The sequence below is a fragment of the Galleria mellonella genome, unplaced genomic scaffold (assembly GCF_026898425.1).
Source record: "Galleria mellonella isolate WM207_F2 unplaced genomic scaffold, CSIRO_AGI_GalMel_v1 utg93, whole genome shotgun sequence".
Lineage (NCBI taxonomy): Eukaryota > Metazoa > Arthropoda > Insecta > Lepidoptera > Pyralidae > Galleria > Galleria mellonella.
The window spans coordinates 3,387,739-3,410,717 of NW_026442176.1; the positions used below are offsets into that span (position 1 = coordinate 3,387,739).

Below are 22,979 nucleotides of genomic sequence, written 5' to 3' on the forward strand. Positions count from 1 at the left end.
AATCCAACTCAATGAATAATAACGGTTCAATAAATACGGGTAAAAGTATTTATGTGTATTTAAAACTTAATATTCCTTATACTGAATTTATATTTACAATAACTTTATTGATCGCTTATAGTGTCTAATATAGATTAAAAGACTTAATGCTAGATAAAATTCACTCCTAGGCAATGTATCAAATGTTTAGTAAGGAAATCTTGATATTAATTTAGACAAACTATTATTTTAAAATAATTGTGTGCATAGCTCGATCATTAAGTTCCCTCAGTTGCCTCTTACGAGTACACTTGTTACACATCTTTTTTTTTTGGTGTAACAATCAAATCTTATTTAGATGTTAGCTAAAATTATATTAAATATTTATCGATATCAAGTATCTATATAGGTATTTTAATTCGGCATTGATTTCACTGAAATGTATAGCTCTATTATTGTGGTAGAACTGGGTGACATGACAACATAACTATTGGTAATCTATTTTTACCTTAATGCTGAAGAAAGGAAGGTAATGTTTTCCAGTATTTGTTTGTAAGAATGCAAGTTCGGATCGTAGGCGCAATGTGTAACCTAAAAAGGTTGACAGATTTTTATTAATGCCATTAAATTAATAATTGTAGAAATGTTATATGTTGCGTTGATGACAGTATAGAATGGTTATAAGTGTCATTGTCATCAACTACCAAAAACAAATTTAACACACGACCTTTTTGTGACTTTGTCACTTTCACTTGTTTTACATACTATTGGGAATGACAAAAGAATTAATAGCTCTCATCATCTCATATACAATGCTAATAATTAGCATCTACATATACCATACATAGACAGCACCTCAATCCACACAATCTGAGTCATCCACGCACACATAAACCCTTCATGTATTACTAATTCTGAAAACAAAGTTATTTTGTCAACTGTATCAGATACTGCTTCACGAGTTATCTTGACAAATACCCAGACAAGAACGCAGTCGATAGTCGGTAATAAAATTGATGATAAACTTTCTTGCGTATTGCGTCGGCGTGCGTAAATTAAATGCCTGTAAGTAATCATTTGATTACAGGTGCAGGTGTAATAGCTGAGGTAATAAACACACACCTACGACTTGTTTCTTATATAGTCGCATCCTTTGGCAAGGTGTTTACACCCATTGAATTATATGTTACAGTAGAATAGCACGTCAGTACAAAGATCACGCGCTAATCACGCCGTTGGCGATTGTGATTCTGTCTCACTCTAATGCTTCACATTGCTGGCATATTAACTAGGTGTACTCAGTAAATTGGAGAAGCGAGCGAATCCTCATTCTTCCTTTACTCTCTATTTTTGATTAATGTAGATTCATTATTTTACAAGCATTCAAAGATGTATATTTTTTTTCATTTCGTTACTCAACACTCAATTACATTTTCTAATATTTTTTTTTTATCTAAGTCTACCTATTTCTGTGTTATAGCTCTTGTTTTGCTCTAAATGTAACTTTATTTGTATGTACATATGATTGAAATCGTACATTGTTTCATCATACTAGTTGTTTACATTATACTCTAATACATATGCTTTTTACTTCTTTTTTCAAATAATAACATTAGTCGTTATCTGCAAGATAATAAACATTCGCCAATTAATTGATGTGAGAATTCAAATTTTATTTTAGTTTAAAACATGTCTTTATCGTATTTATTAGTACCGGAATTTACATTAGTAGGTACTTCGAACAATTTCGTCTCAGGCGGAAATCAAATTTGCAATTCAAACCGCAAATTTGATTTTGATTGATATGTTTGGAGGAGGTTTTGAGAAACATTCGTCTTACAAATAGATCTACATACATATTCTGACTTTTCAAAAATATTGTAAAAATAAGAGAGAATCTTTATTACATTTTTTCAAATTAGATCTTATGTAAGTAATTGTAATTTATCCATACTTATGAATGTAACCAATCATTATAATCTCTTTCGAATGTTCTTTGGTTTGTTTATTAATATTTGTATGTATTTATTTTTCTTATCCCATTTCCCGATTCTCTGGAGCAAAGATCGATTTATAATAATAAAATTATAGTTACGTTTCTGACTTGTTTGAAATTATACACAAGCATATATATTTTTTAAAATTAATTAACGCAATTATGTTGCCAATTCTAAACCGATTTTTACAATTCTTTTTGCAATTCACACACCTTGTTTGTCCTATTAATTAATTTTAATAAATAATTTCACTGCAAAACGTGTGTTTTGTATAAAAATATGTATTATGAAGCAGAGCTTATTGCATGCATTAATACATGTAGTATTCCAAATTCATCATTTTCAAATCAATGTGTTTATGATGTAATACAATATGTCTCATCTCGTCATTCATCAGTATAGTTCATCACGAAAGTCGCTGTTTTTTGCGGTGTAAAATGTACTTATGTAAATGTTCCAGAGGGAGACTTTGTACAAAATTCGTTTGCTTGAGCACCTCTGTCCCATTCGTGTTTCTACCGTGAAGCAGTTGTGTTTGCATGGCTGTATTTCGGTTTGAAAGGTGAGATATGGCAATGAATTTACAGGGTACAGAGAAATAACACATGAATCCTTAAGAATGGCATCACTTGGGGGATATCATGGACGAAACAGTATACTCTATTATGTGCCATACTGCTCATGTCTATAAGCGACGGTTATCACTTTCCATCAGGTGGGCCGTCAGCTTGTTTTTCATTCTAAGTTGTATAAAAAAAACTTACTTATTGAAGTTAGTTGGAAAAGAAATGTACTATCAGATAGCTAATGTAATAAAACAGAATCGTGGATCTTAGCCATCGAGATGTTACTCTCGTTGCGCGCTCGATAACAACGACCTATTCACTTTCGCTGAATCGATTCTTATCGCAAAAAGTAGCCGAGCAGGCCCGGCTTCCTTTGCCAGGTTCCTGTTCTTATAAGACAAAGCTGCCTATTAGTAAAGCACGTAGTTCCAAGTAAACTGTACAAAAGAACGGCCTTCCTTGTTTGGTTGGGTAATATTTCATTCAATGAGAACGATGTGATTGAACCCAGTTTGTATCCTTGAAAACTGGTTATTATTAAATAAATATATACTTTGTAGTAGATTGCTCATTGCGAAATTATAAGAATGCCATTTTACATAATAGAATATAGTTACTAAGCAGATTATATATGTATATTATTCGTGGTTAGAAACTACAACCGCCAATCATATCTGAAGACGCTGATAAATTCCGAAAGCATGCTTAGAATAACATGAATCCTGATTCCTAAAATTCCCTGTAAGTTTCCTTATTTCAAATCAAATTTGTATGTAAGTGCATTGCTATCAAAAGTCTTGTAAAATCTTATAACTAGATGTGTCATCATATATTAAGCCAAATAGTGCAATTTATAAAATATTTGCGATTAATTAATTCCAAAATATAAATTTCTAAACAAGTCTCTTAAATAAACCTAGAACCTGGAATAAAAAACTATATGAATTCAAAACAAGAGTAAGTATAAAGCTATTAAAACAATACGAGGATTAATTAAAATGCCATCCGTCCATTAGTAGGTGCAAAGCAAGACATAAAAACGGATAAATACAACATACTCACTAATTTAAAAACATTGACTGTACTTTTTCTACCTTATATAAATGAAAATGAGACATACATTTGTCCATACTTGTAATATTATTTATTAATTTTAAATTGTTAGCGACAATTTTGTTGAAAGCCGAAGTGATCTGATAGTTTAATTCAATTAACAGAACACAACTGCAAACAAGATCAAGTTATCACAATATTAAACAACTGGTATTAATAAATATTACACTGTCAGCGATAGACCGGATTTCTCACGAATGGACGGAACATTGATCACTCTGACGGACGGCTGCGGTCACTGTGTTTATCGTAACTCACATGCACTGGTACCGTCAACTACAAAAATCGACAGACTCAATTGTCCATATTTTTTTATAAATCTTAAATCATTCCTGACAATTTACAAGAAGTAACAACAATACGGTATGATGTTAAAGATGGCAGAGTTAATATACAGTTCTACTTACATGCGCTAGTACAGTCAGCTAGAAAATTTTGTATTTTATTCTACATAAAAAAAAATTACTTCAAGGGTGACTAAATTAGTATTTTCTAACGCAATAGCGATATCGACGAAGTTTCTACCCATATAATTAAAGTGGCGCGGAAAAAAAGCAATTGATTTCAAAAATAACCATCAAAATATAGATATAATCTATTTTTTATTTTGGTAAATTAACATAACCCGGTCTCATGCGGACGAAGTCGCAAGTAAAAACTCGGTTGAAACATCTATAATTTTAAAATATTAAATGCCAGCAATCAACACAATCTTAAAAAAAAATCTATTTGTATATACTATTTCACCACATTGTTCCACCTCTGGAATTGTGTAAGGTAAAATTTAACTAATCTAAAACCCTAAACTCCTCACGCATTATGTGAAATAATTTGAAATATATATTATAAATATTTTAAATATGTCGTTAAAAATATAAGCCCGCTCTAAATCCTGATCCCAGACCTGAATCCTGAAGATATCTTACAGATGCTGTTATTGATGAATCAAGTATATATCTTACATACTATGGACGGTACTCTAAGAAAAATGTATTGAGACATCAATTTTGATAAAACAAAAACTACGTAACCAAAATGTGTTCGTTTTTTACCGATCATACAATAACAACATACCACAACGTCTTTGAATCTTATTGCATTCCAATAAAGAATGAAAACTGGTGAAAATTATAAGCCACTTTTATTATCGATTGTACCGTTCTTTGCGGTTTGTTTAGCAGGCTTGCGCAGGCGCATCAACAACGGCAAACAAGATAACAGGGCCTTAAATCACCGTTTGTAATACCCCATAAACACTCTGGTCAGGAACAATTGCCAATATATATATACACATACCTTGCATTCCTGGTATTATTATGATAATAAACAGCCATACAAACCCACCAACCTAATCCTCAAGCTAAGACCAAGCAACGAATATGTGGGAGCATGTCTCAGAACACCGAGATCCGAGCAAATTTAGAAAAGTTCGTTTCCTAAATTTGCTCGGATTGGCCCGGCCAGAAATCGAACCCGGAATATCATTTATGCAAATTAATTAACAGTAAGCAATATTACATTATTAACGTTATTTATCTAAATTAATTAGCGACGATATCAAAAACAAAAAAGGCAATATATGAAAAATTTTGCCATTTCATAAAGTAAAAATTGTTAATATAAAATCTATTATAACAAAAAAATATATAATATTATATATTTGTCATGATATTCGATATATATGAAGACTAAAATGTTTTACTTCAAATATATTTCACACAAGACAATAAAAAATATCTTAATAAACACCATCTTTTATCGAAAAATAATGTAAGATTGTGTTCCACAGAAGAAAAACTATTTCAAATGTAGCAAAACCATTATTTTGATTTAAAAATTAAACCACTGAACCAATTTTGATGAAATTTCTATTTATCTTTTTTTTTTATCTGAAAAGACACACTGTATGTAAAAAAAGATTTTCCAAATCGATTTATAACTGATGGAATTATAAGATAACAAACTTAAAAGAATACAACCGAACTGAGAACCTTCTTTTTGAAGTCTATTAAAAAAAAAAACTGTTCTATTACATACAGTTATAAAAAAAAGAACTTAAACCAACTACACACGTACATGTGTTAACAAATACGTGTGCAGACAGCATGGAAGAACAAATATTATGTACCTATACCTGTGTGTTTGGGTAAAGATTCAATTTCAAAACGGAATCAAATGTTTTAAAAACACATACGTTTACGTAACTGCATAATTTTCACGCTTTGCTAACCTCATTCATATAAATATATAAAAATATTTATTCACACAGTTACATTAAAGAGGTATTAATTAATACTAAGGAAAAGGGAACTTTCTTTTTTTAAAAGGAATACAAGAAAAAGCATCTAACTGATGAAGTTAATCAATTTTTTACGCGAAGGAACACGCCGTCCCACATAGGTGACACCGATGTGCTTCTTCCGCCTCGATGTTCAATAAACATCAGCACAGAGTAATGTCCGTACATAAACATGCTTTCCCATAAATACCTATCGAGTTGAGAGCAACAGTTACGATATTTGTTCGCTACATATGTACTTAGTTCTGCGAAACAACTAATAACTGTAAGGATTTGATTTGAGATACCATGGTTTATTGCTCGAAAATTGGTGTCACACGCGCTTTATATGGGACGTAAATATCGTAATTTTATCTTTCTCCAGTTATTAAATGTCTAATCTACTTCTACAAATACTTAGCAAGGAGATATCACAATATTTTTATGGTACAATAAATTTTGAAGATTATTCACGATGTCTTGGTCGGCATAGATAAGGCCACCCCTTTCTTTCCCGTGGGTGTCGTAAGAGGCGACTAAGGAACGCCGAGGGATGGGCAGCAGCGTCTCTCTTAAAACACCTCTAAAGCCTAACTGCAGCTGCCAATCCGCCTGCCAAACGTGGTAACTACTGAAAAAATCCCCCAAGGAGGAGGCTTATGTCAACAGTGAAAGGTTAAGGACTGCTATGATAATAATGAATCACGTTGTCTTTTCATTCGTAGCTTTCTTAGTTACTGAAGAACATTTTACATAATCTCCTCCATTCATTCAGCATTCTTTTTTGCATTATCGTGTTCCTCATATCAAGACTACCTTTATTACTAAATATTTAATATATATTATTAAATATTTATATATAGTATACCACTAACATTACTGGTCATAGGACTAGAAGAAGACTTCGTACAAATTCATCTGCATGAATACTGCCTATCTCAATCGTGTTCCATCAAGCATCTGTGTTCATACTCTATTCTTGGAGTTACGCCAAGCGAGCTTACTTATGTAAATCTTTATAACCAGCTCCCTATGGATTTTTACTAATTTTGTTAGCTAATTCGTTAAATTATTTTGGCTTCAGTTTTAAGTAATTATCTTTTCCAATAACTTCAAGAGTAGCTCTATTTATCAACCAAACATGATCTTTGTTCTTCCTTACAAAGATTTCCTGTAATTATAGTGAATCTTATAGCTTATTATTTAACGGAACAAATTGATAATTGTACAGTGACATATTACTCACGACTCAGTATTCACTACAATTTACATATCAGCAGCTCATTTTTAAAATGATATTAAAATTTTTAATCAGCGCTGTCATCAGGCATACTAAGTTAATTGTTAAGAATATATACGGGTACAAAAAACCACTTAAAATATTTAATAAAACACGTGTAGCAGTTTAAGCACATATAAATGAAGTAATCTGGATTATTTAATTTAAAAACCAGCTTATATTTTTGATCAAGTTATATAACCTTTTTTAATATGTTGCAGAAAAAAATAAAACGATATTTATAAATCATTTCGACTGATTAATTTGAATTTAACTAATTTGACTAATACTTAAGCTACGTGACTATTCTAATTTAAGTTACGACCAGGTCAGTACACTCACTTGCAAGTTTACTTGAGGTTAATGCATGTTGTTTTTTTTTTTGCAAGTTTATAATCGCTGGTTCCAGTTTTTGCATCATATGAAACGTTTGCATATTCCTCGCCTCAAATTAACATTTCTTACATGGAAATCGTGTTGTTTTTTCATTTTAGATATCTAAAGGGAGTTTAGAAGTAAAAGTTATATTTCTAATAATCCAAACAATTAATTATAACAAGACACATACCTTTGTTTCTGATGCGACTTCTTCTCTCGTTATATCATCTGTAACAAAAAATAAAAATATATCTTTGAATGAAGTTGAAAATATATAAAACATTAGGTTAATACTAAATTATTTTAAGAAATATTGTTAATCTTAATTCGTAATTATAAAATTTTAAATTTAAAAGAACAAATATAGCAATTAAAATTCTTATAGTTATTAAAAGAAATGTATCCAATAAAAATAAAAACTTGAACTTGATGCTTTGTTACTCCAACAGATTTAGATAAAAGGTTATTGCATATACTTATTATGATTGCGGGAAAATTATGCAGCGACGGATGAAGATCCAAACAATTTCAAAGTTGATACGACCGTAACGTCAAGCACGCTGTGTACACGTTCTAAAAACTTGAGAAAAATTCACTGAAATAATGCGTACAGCGCTCCAATAACCGGGGACATTATTCTCTATGCCCGATCTAACTACCGCGAATTAGCCGCTAATGCTGATATGTAATTGATCTTGCTGTTGAGGGAACTCCTTGTTCCAAATCGTTCAATGGACTGTAGAAAGCTCTCAAACTTACAATATCAACAAAAGAATCAGTGACCAATGTCTATAGTTCAAATAAATAAGATAAAATGACAGTAAGTATCCAAGTCACTCTAACTCGAGACAAAACTCGAAGCACAAATAATCCATGGGAACGAAAACTTCTTGAATATCGACCTCATACACGGTCATAATATAAAATAAATTCTCTTCAAGGTGATCAACTATGAATCTTTAATACTTAACTGACTTTCATATACCTATCAAGATTTCCTAAAACGGCCGCACCAAACGGATTACAGTTTAGTTAAATTTACAATTACAAATCATCGGTCAGTTATTTAAATTATTTTCGCAAGCGTTCACGCCGAATACTGCACCTAAAGTGATTGACCTCTCGCTTTTACGATATGTAGTCACGCGTAATGGACATTTGCCATTGAAATATACATAAACACTTCGCCTACTTTTTTTAAATAATTGATGTAAAATATGAAAATAAGCACAGATCTTTAATATTCAATTTTTGCACGGATAATACATGTGAGTAGCAAACCGTTCTTTTTTTATTTTCCTTTACTTCTTTGTATAAAATTTATCTCTATCTTTATTTGTTTCATTTTCTTCTTTCAACGCTGGCTTTAAAAAGTCGAAAAGTTACAACTACATTAACTATTTAAATTTTTAAATAATCATTATTTATTTCCCTACTACCTTATTAATTATACAGTTTAATTATATAATTATTATCAAAAGCTAGAAACATTATCAGAGATTATGTTGCAGTTTTATCTCTATATAAATACTGATAAATTGCAGTAGTAACAGAGACGAGTTTTATGTTGTACACTTCACAGTTTTATATACACTAATAAAATACTATACTTATAATATGATATGACAAGTTTGTAAAGACATTTAGATCTTTTTTTTACCAAATAAAAACTTAAATAAGTGAACGGATTTGAATGAAATTTTGTACATCTTAGATTCGTTTTTATTCCGATTCACGCTAGCATGGTCACCGCGTACAATGTATTACATACATAAACATAAATTTAAAAAGAAATTAAAATTTAAATGCTGTGATATAAAAACTTAATAATGATAAATGATAATTGGTTAATTTCTTTATATTCAAAAATAACCTTTCTTTACATAATAACCAAACGATCAGAAACATTTATCTTATATAATAAGCAAGCAAAAACTAACAAGATATTATTAAAAAGGCGTATTTACCGCACAGGATAACAAATTACTTAAATGATGATGATGATGATGATATTAAATAAGAACAAAACACATTAGTAACAGTGGCAGATTTAACTAGGAAGACATAACCATTTGCTCAAATACAAAGATTTATTTAGTGACTCGTGCGCATTTGCTTAGTGCATTCACCCTTGCAGGCTTCGCGCGTGACAAACCCATCCTGCCATAACATTATAACATACATTGCCGTTTCACATAAACAACCGCTTATATAGCAATGGTCAGCCTTAAAGTAAGGACGGAAGATACAAAATCCAATGGGTCACTGAAAAAAAACAAACTAATGTGAAGGTACAAATTCGTAGCGAAGACCCTCCTTCGACCAAATAGAGACTCGTTCCACAATCTGATTTTCTTGATTGTGCAAAAAAAAATAACTAAGTATATGCTTATAACGTTTTATGAAAGGTACATTACTGTATCATCAATTTGAAGTTCAACGGCTTGTTTCCGTAATTATGGGATAATCTGGTGTGCTCGCCGCACGTCGCGATGCTTAATTTAAATAGTCCAATTTAGTTTACCAGGCAACATCACATCAACAATGTTACGTGCCTGGCTGATTCTGTTACTTTGTTGTTTTTTAAATATGCCTCTAGAATTCCAACATTGTGATATAAAGAAAAAATATATATTTTCAGACAATGATGAAAGATCTAAGTGTGAGACCGATTCTTCAATTTATTCGGTACTCCAAAATGTTATTATCTATCTCATCATACTTATACTTTAACATTTCTATTACTAAACGTTAATTAAAGTATTAATTTATATTGTGAATGAGAGATAATGTATTTTTGGATTTATTTGTGTAACATTAAATAAATAGTTTTATATATCGCACAAAAACAGTAAAAAAATGCATAAATTTATACGAGTATACATCGGAAAACATTTTTTCGCTTGGCAGGGTGAAAGAGAGTACCACCATCAAATTATATTAATCACATATATAAAGTTAGTGTTCTAGGATACATTAAAGTAACTGTTTACAGTCTGACGCTCTATATACTTGTTAACCACCTTTACGGTATAAAAAATATATATGTATTTAGTCATAATATAAACAATCTTGTGACACAAAAATAACATAACAAATATTATTAAACAAAAAAATTTTTTTATTACAACTCAAATTATTCACAAAGGTTGATCATATTATATTTTACCAAGACAGGCTATGACAAATAACAGAGCGGCATGCAAACGGCAAAAAGTGGAAATGGTTTCACGTAAACGCCTTACAGAGGCACGTAGGGCGTAATGACGTACGTAATCAATTTGTGATCAGACCACAATAATTTCGTTTTATATCTGATCATTTATGAAGAAATTAATAACATTAAAGAAGTTACAGGATGTTTTACGGGCTGTCACAGGATAATATATACTTAGCATTTATTCGTTCCTAAAGTAAGTGATTTTGCTCTGCAGACAAAATAAAACAACTACTTTAGGAAAATTTTAATGAATTGACACAAAAAATTAAGCATATAGATTGCTAAAAGAATTCAAATAAAATCGGCTTAATATTAACAAAAATATCACATACCATATACACAAAAGATGAAGAAGAATCGAGAAACGTCTCATTTTTAAAATCACTTAAAAAGTACTGGTATTTATATCAGAATCTGTACCAATACTTCTATCCCTCTCGTGTTTCTGACACGAAGTAGTAATGCTAGTATAGGTGTTTGAAGGGTAGGATATGACAGTGAAATACAAAGTACACAAACATGACAACTTAGTCGGTATGACAAAGCATTAGAGGTACCCTGAATATCAGAATATACTTATTCTCTAAAATCTATTATTAATCAACGTTACTCCCCGAAATTAAGGCTTATTGAAACAAGGATTTTTCAAAATTAAGAAAATAGGAAATAACAAATCCCTCACAAGTGAAGACGAGCTTATACACTAATTGAAATAAAAGATAGTCAATTATCCTGCAATAGTAATAAATCGTTGATAACACTTCATACTTCCTTAAGGTAATCCAACAACATTATATGCAAATCTCGATTGTCTTAGAACAATGTAAAAATAAATCTACGACGGCCATGATCTTTCCAACTTTGGACTTAAGCTGGACCTGACATCATTATGTTTCACAACGGCAAATAGGCTGCAGTTTATCTGTAACTCACTTATCACTTCAGCAAATTATTTGCTTAACCTACGTCTCATTCGGCCTACATCCATGACGCCATTGTTTATATCAACGCATTTTAAGTAGGTTTCGTAATTGTTTTTGCAATTTTGTTTTTAACTTCGTTTACAACAATTACAATTTTACGTCCTTGTGAGTATTCAGTTTCGGCAATAGATATCGTGTTATCTATTGAGTTTCCGGCAACAAAAACTAATATAAGTCTAACAAATATCAATGATAATTTTACATTAGATCCATTACAATCATCAGTGTCGTCGTCAAAAACTAACTCAATAACATCGTAAACGAAAATTATAGCAACGTATGATGGTATCATGATATATCGTCACAATATACTCTGTGATGCCCATGGTACTGTTAATGACCATAGGCAACAGTTACCACTATCCGTCAGGTAGACTCTCAGCCATACTGTTTACATTGAAGCACCAGAGTTACTATAAAAGTATCTACACGAATTTTCGAGTCCATGCTTACATGACAGTATTAGATTGAGTTAGATTCAATTTACAGGATAGCAGTAGCAGGTCAGTAGTAACCTGACTAAAGTTTGGAATCAGTCATCGATCCAGTATAAACCTTAGTAGTGATAAAATTCCATATTTCAATATAACCACCATATACATGGAATAAAAGTGGATTTAGACCATGCGAGAGAATCAAGAATAAGGATTACTACTTACTTGAGGATTATGCTACCCTTCCTTTTTCGGATAAGTATAAACGTGAAAAGATACCTAAGAGCATTATGTAACTTAACAGTATTTACGAAGAATTATGTAAGTTGTACCCTTACTTTATTAATATAAGACTCTAAAAAGGCTCTAACGCTATTATGCAGTGAGATTTGCTCCCATTTTGATTTCATATATACTTTGCCACAAATAAAGTCGTGAACAAAAACATTATATAATACCATCATATACCATCAATATCATCATCATTATGATCAGCCGTTAACTGTCCACTGCTGAGCATAGAACTCCTCATACTGGGAGGTTTTACCAGTAGTTTTGCCAGGCTTAGCAGGCGGGTTGGCACTCACAGTTAAACTTTGATTATGATTAAAGAGGGACGCTGTTGCCCATTCCCATTTAAGTTCCCGAAATCGTTTTTTACAATACCCACGGAAAAGGAAGGGGTAATCCATTTTATACCGGGACTAAACGACAGGAGCGATATAACCGAATATTTTCCCAAAAGTATATAGACCGTAAAAAAGGATAAAGAGCTTTAACTTAAACTTTTTCGGAATGTTGGTATGCGAGACCGGCTATAGCACAGGTTATAAAAGAACAAAAAACTTTAATATACACACACGACGCATTCAACTGAAAAATTAGAATGCGAGTAACAAATTTTTTTGTATAGTTACAAAAGTGCAAAGATCCAAATAATTTCTTTAATAAATACTACTAAGTGAGTACTGCTGGTCTACATAATCGTGTAATAATCTTTAAAAGTTCTCGTTTCATCATTTGACCTAGATGCATAGAACGTGATAACGTGATAAGATAAAAATACATTATTTACATTGGGCTCCATGTTGTGGGCACAAGGTCAAACGCTAATGACAATATTGATTGGCAATTAGATCGCACGTGTATGTAGGCCTTGTTAGATTATAATTGCAAAACTACCTGTTTAGAATACATTATGACGTTTCCAATAAACAATTTTACTGATTCTGTTGAAAAACTTCCAGAAGGAAGAAATTCTCATTTCATTAGTAGATATAAGTTTTGTGTCTTTTCTTTCTTTTATGGGCGATAATAAAATGCCAACCCCGCCTGCGCTATTGGTATACGCTAGCGAGGCACCAATGAGAGATGATAGGTGACGACGAAAGCAAGAAAATTAGCTCATAGTGACAAATTCCACTAGAATTAACCATGATAGTTTCCAGGAGGGACCGAGTGGAGGTCGACCTGATAGGGCGTATTGCTAATATATAATTTTTGTATAAGATAATATCTCCGTCCTTTCTACCTTTTCCGTGGGCGTCATAAAAGGCGACTAAGAAAATGTATTGGTCGAATAACGGGCAACAGCTTCCATCTTAAAACATCACCAAATCCTAATTGCGGTTGTCAATCCACCTGCCAAAAGCAGCAACTACTGGAGAAACCCCCCCAATAAGGGGAGACTTATGTTCAACAGAGGACAATTAACGGCTAATATGATAATTATGATGAGTATCTCTAAATATGTGTGTTCCAATCATGATTCTGCCACCAAGCAGCTGTGATGCGTATGACTATGTTTCGGTTTAATAGGTGAGTTATAGCAATGAAATTATAGGGTACTCATATAGAGGCCAAATGGTACGGTATTCTGTACTGTGTGTACTGACCTGCCTTTTCATCTTCACCTGTCATCGTTCACTGGTATACGTTGGGATCCTATATCCCTATAGGTCAGGCGGGCTTACCATTCCATTATCACCCATAAATTACTAGCAATGGGGTTGCCAATCCTTGTCACTAATAATCCCTTCCTCCTTTGCCTTTTAAAATTGCATAAAATGTGAAAATATTGATTCATCACACAAAGTAATCACCGGCGCCTATCAATAAGGGTCATTACTCATACAACCCATAAATCCACCGCTACTCACGGCATACACGCTACGTCGTAACCCGCTATCGTGTTTAACGATACCACACTGTAGCTTATCAGTTAATTAGCGCCACTTACAACAGTGTATGATAACTGACCATTTCACGACATACCTACAGGTTAAAATCGATACCATTTTTAATGGATGATAATGGAATTGTAACCCCACCTGCGCTAACGGTATACGAGGGCGGGGCACCAGTGAAGGATAATAGGCGAGAATGAAAAGGAAAGTCAGTTTGCCCATCATGAAGAATGCACCTAGAATTCAGCATGATGGTTTCCAGGGGGGACCTGACAGGGTATATTGCTAGCAATGGGAATGGTAGTCCACATTACTAACAACCCCTTCCCTCTCCTCCCCCCATCCCCAATCGATACAATTAGAATCTTTTTTACGTTCTGACTCTGCAGGAGTTGTAAAGGCAACCCTTGACTCCTGGAGAAAGGAATTATTAGTAATGGCTCTACCTGACTCATTGCTAGCAATGCAGGGTGCATTGCTAGCAATCAGTTCGACCACCAGCGACAACTTCAGGAAATTACCGTAATTATCTTTTGTTGAATTCGTCACGATGATTGAAATGACCAGTTTCATCCTCAACTATCATCACTCTCTGATATCCTGCCAGACTATACCGCTAGCGCAGACGGGATCACTATTTCATTTTCACCCATTAAAAAACCCTGGATTCCATTACATAATAACCACAACCAAACCATTACCAGATTGAGAAGAAAGGAAGTATTCTACAGGTGAAACAGATCATTTTTTACATAGAAACATAAATCGCAAAACGATAAAAATCAAGAGCTTCTCGTACATACTAACTCGACAGCTGGATGCGCCGTGTGTGATAAGAAGAAACTGATTTAAATATAAAATGTTAAGAGTACTTGTAATATAATATTTCTGTCAAAAAATATTATCCCATTTCTATTTTTATTTGTGATACATGAGCGACCAAGTCTTTCTTTATAAGAGGAGAGTGGCGCACTAAAAAAGCCTTTAGGTAATGTATAATATTTTTCCAATCTTTTTTTTTATTTTCATTATACTCGTAATAACATTTCGTTATTATCTTGACACAGATTATGTTAACACAATTTTTATATAAACCGTGTCAATTTGTATGTATATTATCGAACAATATTTGAGAGTTACAAATTGTAGGGTCATTATTTTAAAACGCCTTGAACGTATGAATGAATGTTTATTTACTAACAAAACATTGGTACATTGCATCTTGAATATTATTACAAATGTTCAAAAGTAAATATTACAGCCATTTCACACAAGTCATGTGTTAGTAATTTACATGTATTTTTTATGCAACTTAGAATGGCGGACCAGCTGACTGGTCTGAATCAGATGGACTGATGAAAAATGGTAATCGTTGCTTATAGATATGAGCTGCACCATTTACATAACAGAATAAACTGTGACTCCCTTAACACCCTTCTTACGTTCGATTTTTGAGGACTAAGGTTTTTTTTTTTATAAATGATAATGAAATGGTAGCCTGCGCTAATGGTATATGCTGGCAAGGCATCAGTGAGGGATGACAGGTGAGAATGAAAAGGCAGGTCAGTTAGCCTACCAAGATAAATTTTCCTGAAATTCAGCACGATGATTTCCAGTAGGGACCACGTGGAGGTCAACCTGACAATATACATTGTCCGCATTACTAACAATCCCTCCCCCCCCCCGGACTAAGATGTTATGCATTCCTTGTAATTTCACTATTTATCCCAACCTTCAAACCAAAACACAGCTATACAAACATATAGTTGCTTCACGACAGAAATACGAGTGGAACACATGTACCCAAATATATGTATGTAAATTTAACAAAATTTTACTGTGCGAAAAAATACATCATAAAATAAAAAAAAAATGTAACTACATAAGTATATCGAAACAGACATAATATTCTCATTTATATACGCTAACAATTGTATTCAAATGTGGAGAATACCATTTATATCTACCAAAAAACTAGTCCGACAATGATTAACGCATCTTGTACTAATTCACATAATTTCTACATTTTTGTATGGTTACGTACTTAGTACACACACATATAATAAACAAACTTAATGACTCATAATATAACTTATTAAGAATTATCTTTATAAACCAGAGGGAGACTTTGAACAAAAGTCGATTGCTTGGGTACTTCTGTCCCATTCATGTTTCTACCGTGAAGCAGTTGTGTTTGCATGGCTGTGTTTCGGTTTGAAGGGGGGGATATGGCGTGAATTTCCAGGGTACAGAGGAATAACACCTGAGTCCTCAGAATGGTAACACATGGGGAGTATCATGGGCGAAATAGTATACTCTGTTATGTCCATGGTACTGCTCATGTCTATAGGCGACGGTTACCACTTTCCATCAGGTGGGCCGTCAGCTTGTTTGCCATTCTAAGTTGTATAAAAAAAATAAAGAATGGACAATATAATGAACAATTTTAGTACACGACTATTTTATATCCTATGTTCAGGAAATTGCAATTTAAAGAGAACTCAACTAAACACTTAAGACACTTTATATACTTACTGATTTATACAGGTAAACCCATGGGATAGAGCTAGTCTTAAATACTACTAGGTTATATCAGTATCTACTTAACTGTTTACGAAAGCTGCTTGTTTGATTGAGCTTTTTTCCGTCAAGTATCGCCCGTAGTAAATATTGAAATGTCGCTCTCACGATCACCTCCGGCATTTGTTTTTCGTGACATACTCGTATTATTTGAGCCAACAGATTTGTATTCCGAATCAAATAAAACATTACAAAATCAACTATTGTTGCTAAGTTGAACAAAATGTTCACAAATTGTTTTTTTTTTTTTTTATGAAACTTAGAACAGCAAACAATCTGACGGTCTAACTGTTGAAAAGTGGTAACCATCGCCTACAGACCTGAACGGTACTATGGACATATCAGTGTATACTGTGTCGCCCATGATACCTCTCATGCGTTATCTCAGACAAGTACTCTCTTGTACATACGCAAATAATTTGTACTACAAAAATCCCAATTTATTTCAAATTTAAAAATTAAACTTCTGAACTAATTTTAATAAAATTATTTTGGGACTAATCTGTAAATGCCGTGTGTGGCCCGGCATAAAATGAGCCACCCCTTCCTTTCCCGTGGGTATCGTAAGAGGCGACTAAGAGAGGGCGAGGGTCGGGCAGCAGCGTCCCTTGTAAATCATCTCTAATAGCCTACTGACAAAACTCCCCTTATGAGAAAGGCTTATGTTCATTAGTCCACTACTATCTAACTAACTGTCCACAGTTAATGAGTGAATTAATAATAATAATAATAAATCTTTAATAAAATAATAATTTTCCAAATCAGTTTATAACTGATAGAGTTACAAGTTACAATAAACATAAAAAATTGATGTGTGATGAACTAGACGGAGTGACGACCTCAAATGTTTTGCAGAGAGTCAGTGGATGCAGGTGGTTCAGGACCGTTCCTTATGGCAGTCTATGGGGGAGGCCTATGTTTAGCAATAGACAGATTAATGGCTAATATGATGATGATGATGAAACGTAAAAAAACACAAACGAATTGAAAACATTCTCCTTTTTGAAGTCGGTCGAAACATAAAATAAAGTGTCATATCACAAATCTTACCGGATATTAAGTAACAGTACATTATACCAACAAAAACGAATAATATCATGTATCATCAGTATGTATAACATTACATAAATGTGTGCCTCATCACACATTTCGATTATTATAATCACACTTCACAAGATAAAAAAACTGTTAATGGTTTCAATGTGGTATAATTTTTAAAACTTAAGGTAATTTAATAACTATTGTTAGCATCTTTACATTTAGTATACCAATATTTTATTATATTTGTATCATAAAATAATTGTTTTCAAGTGCCACCGTTGCTGATTTGATCTAATTTCAAAATGGTGATTTGTCATTTCCGGAATAATTATTTACCCGCCAAAAATAATCGACATAAAAACTAGAAGTAACGACCAACAGTTGACAGTTGTTGATTGAACATTGACCAGTAAAGACGTATAATTTGGTAAGTCGCTTTAATAGAAATGTATTTTAATTGCAAAGTCATGAAACTGTTAATACATGAGTTGGATTCCCCTATAATGACACGAGTTTTATTTCATAACCACCGACCTCTTAAACTATATATGTATATATATATATATATATATATATGTATGTATATGTATGTATATATATGTATGTATGTATAGGGCGAGACTCTGTGACGCAAAGCGCCGTACTCCTCCTTAAAAATTAGGGGGAAAGTAATTCTTAGTAATGAGATCTAAAAGCCCCACTTCTAGCAATATATCCTATCAGACCACCGCGCTGAAACCGCGTGGAAGGTTTCACTGGAAACCATCGTGATTAATTCTTATTGAATTCGTCACGATGAGCTAACTGACTCGCTTTTATCCCTATCTATTATCTCTCTCCAGCGTATACCGATAGCGCTGGCGGGATTACCATTATATTATTATCCATTTAATAAAAAAACTCCTGAAGAAAACTTCCGGATGAATTCGAAATAATTGTCGAAAATGACAAACACAATAAGTGCATAAAATTCTCGTTATACATATATTCGTATACATACTTGATTTCATTGTTTTTGTATTAAATTTGGTATTACTCTATACGTCCATTATGCACCATTGTGAGATCATTGTGAATTTACTTTCGTTGGAATAAAACAAACTTTATTTTTGATACGTGACAAACTATGAATGATTTTGAGCGACCTGCGAGCAACCTGTTTTTTTTTTAATAGACTTCAAAAAGCTTTATAATTGGACTGCAAATTTTTTTCACGAGCTTCGCCAATTGTTAACTGATATTTATGGTTCCTTATTTACCGAAAAGGTTTACTAATTTTTAAGATTTTAACTAGTTCTTTAAGATGTAAAAGGGAGGCCATTGCCCAACAATGGTACTTGAACTAGACTTTAAAAAAAATGTAGATATCTTAAAGTTAGTTAAAATAAAAAAAAATGTCAAGATCCAAAATCAAAATTAGATAGACTCAAGTCAGAAAAGTGGCATACATGGCGATTTAATGACCTACGTCCCTAACAAATGGTTTAAAATAAAAAATACTATTACAGATTGCTTCAAAACAAAATGAAAAAAAAAACAAAACAAGATACACAATAAAGCGTGCGCAGTAAACATTTTTGTGAACAAATTGCTAGGTACGCAAGTCACGTGACATGAAAAACACGCACAAATTACATTTCTATCTAAACACTCGATCATACGGCCAGCGGTATTCGAACGAAACCGAAATTCGAACAATTACAGACCACTAATAAGGACATACTCGTATTGTGAAAGTGAGAACACAAAAAGTGCACGTCACGACCGCGCCTGACCCGCACCGCGCCGCTCATTGTTGTGGTCATTCCAAAAACGCGATAACCGACTCTTAATAACCGTTTAGAAAGTGGTAATTTTATCATTAAGAGATAATAAACACAGTGTGAAAGGTAAAGGTCGATGGAGGCTTCTGTGCTTCTTCTTCGGTATTTAAAACAAATAATTCTGCTCGCGATGTCGATCATGCATATATTTTTTAATTTTTTTATATAAATAATATACCTAATCGTAACTTTTTTAAACGGGATGTAAATCACACTTAACGAATTAGGAGAGAAAAAATTGCCGTTGTCGCATTTTTTTTTTCAAATTATTAGCAATTATTATTTTTTTCTTTAAAGAAATTTATTTTTAAACTCTAGTGCCCCAAAATGTTTTACAAGTAATAATATAAACAGAGATTATAAACCAATATCATTTTCAATATCCGAGAATTTCTGCAACAATTCTATGTTAGTTACTGCAGAATATAGAGAAATACAGTATGGTTTTGTATAGTTTTGAGATAGAATAAATTTGGATTTTTTTGGATAGAATAAGTTCATAATTGTAATCAGTAAAAATGTTATAACGTTTACTTCTAACTTACTGTTAAATGATGTTTACAATGTAAGGTTGGCAAACTGCGTATTGATAAATTTTTGTATTGTTTTCTTTTTAATGGTTCATTTCTGTTTGCAAACTGTTATTGTAACTTATAACAAATAAATAAATAAATAATTAGGTACTTTAATCTAAATACTTTACCAGATATAAAACAAAATTATATTCACAAAAAAAAACAAATAGGCGTCACTATCTATGTCAAAGGAGAAAAATAATAAAATAAAACAATAGAATACACGTGTAACATCGAAATCAATTTGGCCAATCTCTGATAAAGAAACAATATAATTTACCAACCATAGAAAGTACGATAACGTAAATTATTCCATCACAAAGCGAATTAGGCGAGTTCCAAATTTCACCTATTAACCGAAATGGTCTTGAAGGTCATAATTCTGACGCGATAAGTCAAAACATTCCGTTACCGTGCTCATATGAACAATAGGTCGTGAAGGGAAAAATTACATGTAATTTCGTAGTTGACGGAGTCAAAGCTATTTGTAACATTGGGTGATTGCTTTCGATGTCATGAATGGACGCTTATCGCTAAATAGGAAATTGGTAAAAAGAAAATAAATTGCGACCGATGCTGTAGATAAGAATAGAAAGGTAATAAAGAAAACAATTATGGCATTTGAACTATTTTTTATATTGAATTATTTAAATAAAAACAAAAACATACATATTTAAAAGTACATTAAAAAATAAAACAAATTGTAGCAAAACCAGTTATTTTAATGTAAAAAAGGTCTCCCTCTATTTGGGATGATTTGCCAATAGTTGCTACGTATGATAAGCGAGTTAGATATATGTAGTATACAGTTGTGATATATTACTTGCTTATTTATACTATATTACCTGTTAAAATACCTAATTAAAGGCAATTTGTTACCGTTGTGGTGAACGTAATACTCGTCACAGCCCATCGCACTAATATGCATTTAAATAAATACAGCAACTCTATGTACTTTATGGTAAATTGGGTCCTAAAATAATTACAATAAAGTCTAATTAATTTTTCGCTTTCAATGTAGCGTTCCTACCTATATAACCTTACTAAAAAAAGTGGGAGAGGGAGTTTACCAGAGGGAGACTTAGTACAAAAGTCGATTGCTTGGGTATCTCTGTCCCATTCGTGTTTCTACCGTGAAGCAGTTGTGTTTGCATGGCTGTGTTTCGGTTTGAAGTGTGGGATATGGCATAAATTTACAGGGTACAGAGGAATAACATCTGAGTCCTCAGGAATGGCAACGCATGGGGGGGTATCATGGACGAAACAGTATACACGGTTATGTCCATGGTACTGCTCATGTATATAGGTGACGGTTACCACTTTTCATCAGGTGGGCTGTCAGCTTGTTTGCCATTCTAAGTTGTATAAAAAAAAAGTTTAGATAACACAAAACACATGGTACGTTTGAAAGCGTATAGTATGAAAGTGGTTTGCGATGCAGTCAATTAATAGCTTTTGTAACATCAAGTGGGTTAGTGGTGATACGTTTAGTTTCATTCAAATTGACACACCTGCGTCGTCTATCTCTGTAGTTCTTAGCTAAGATATTTTTCGTAGATTATAGTCTAGTCGTAAAATATAGTTAGCTCCTCCTTCCCTTCCCGTGGGTATCGTAAGAGGCGACTAAGGGAGCTTATGGCCAAGAGATGGGCAGCAGCGTCCCTTTTCAAATATCATCAAAAGCCAAACTGTGGTTACCAAACGTAGCAACTACTGGCAAAACCCTCTTTATGGGGAAGGAAGGCTATATTCAGCAGTGTACAGTTAACGGCTGATTACAATCATCATCGTGATGTCTGCTAGCAGTTGCCACGCTTGGCAGGCGGATTGGCAACCGCAGTCAGTCTTTGGAGATGTTTTAAGAGGGACGCTGCTGTCCATCCCTCGTCCTCCGTTAGTCGGTTTTTATGCTGATTACAATACATTACAATAATTTAGTCATGTTCTCGTATATGAAACTTAAGTGCAAAATTACAAGTTTCTATACATATATATTTCTATACATGTATATCATTCCTATACTTTGATAAATCTATCAAAACAATTTTCTTTGACAAGAAGTTAAATTGTTTACGACGTTAAATATAATACAAATATAAATTGTAATAACAAACCAATCCTGCTACTGGCTATAATTCAAAATACTTATTTCAATGAAAGTGGAAATGTAATGAATAAATATATAACATTAAATTGAAATAGACTAGTAAATGGTATCCATCATGTAAATCAGCTGTGAGAATACATTACAAGTGAGATTTTATGCTATGACTAAGTTGATACTGGAATATTTATCATAATACTCGAGTTGTCGAAGTAATATAGAAGGATGGGAGCAGATTTCGTTCCCTTAATAAGAAACACAATGTTCATGTTTATTTTAATTTATAATACTATATCCGCCTTTGTCCAGTTCTGTACGTAGGCTTCCCTCTATTGGGGGGATTTGCTGGTAGTTGCCACACTTGGCAGACGTATTGACAACCACAATTACGCCTTGGAAATGTTTTAAGAGGGACGCTGCTGCCCATCCCTCGACCAATAAAT

At 32.8% G+C, this 22,979-nt stretch overlaps 1 protein-coding gene across 1 annotated transcript in view; it reads right to left on the reverse strand.

Annotated features, from left to right (window-relative positions):
* Positions 1 to 22,979, reverse strand: part of LOC113516863 (protein spire) — a 251,706-nt gene that overhangs the window by 175,838 nt on the left and 52,889 nt on the right. The window contains exon 2 of the mRNA XM_052902561.1: positions 7,781 to 7,818. Coding sequence (XP_052758521.1) covers positions 7,781 to 7,818 — 38 coding nt within the window. The remainder of the gene's footprint in view (positions 1 to 7,780; positions 7,819 to 22,979) is intronic.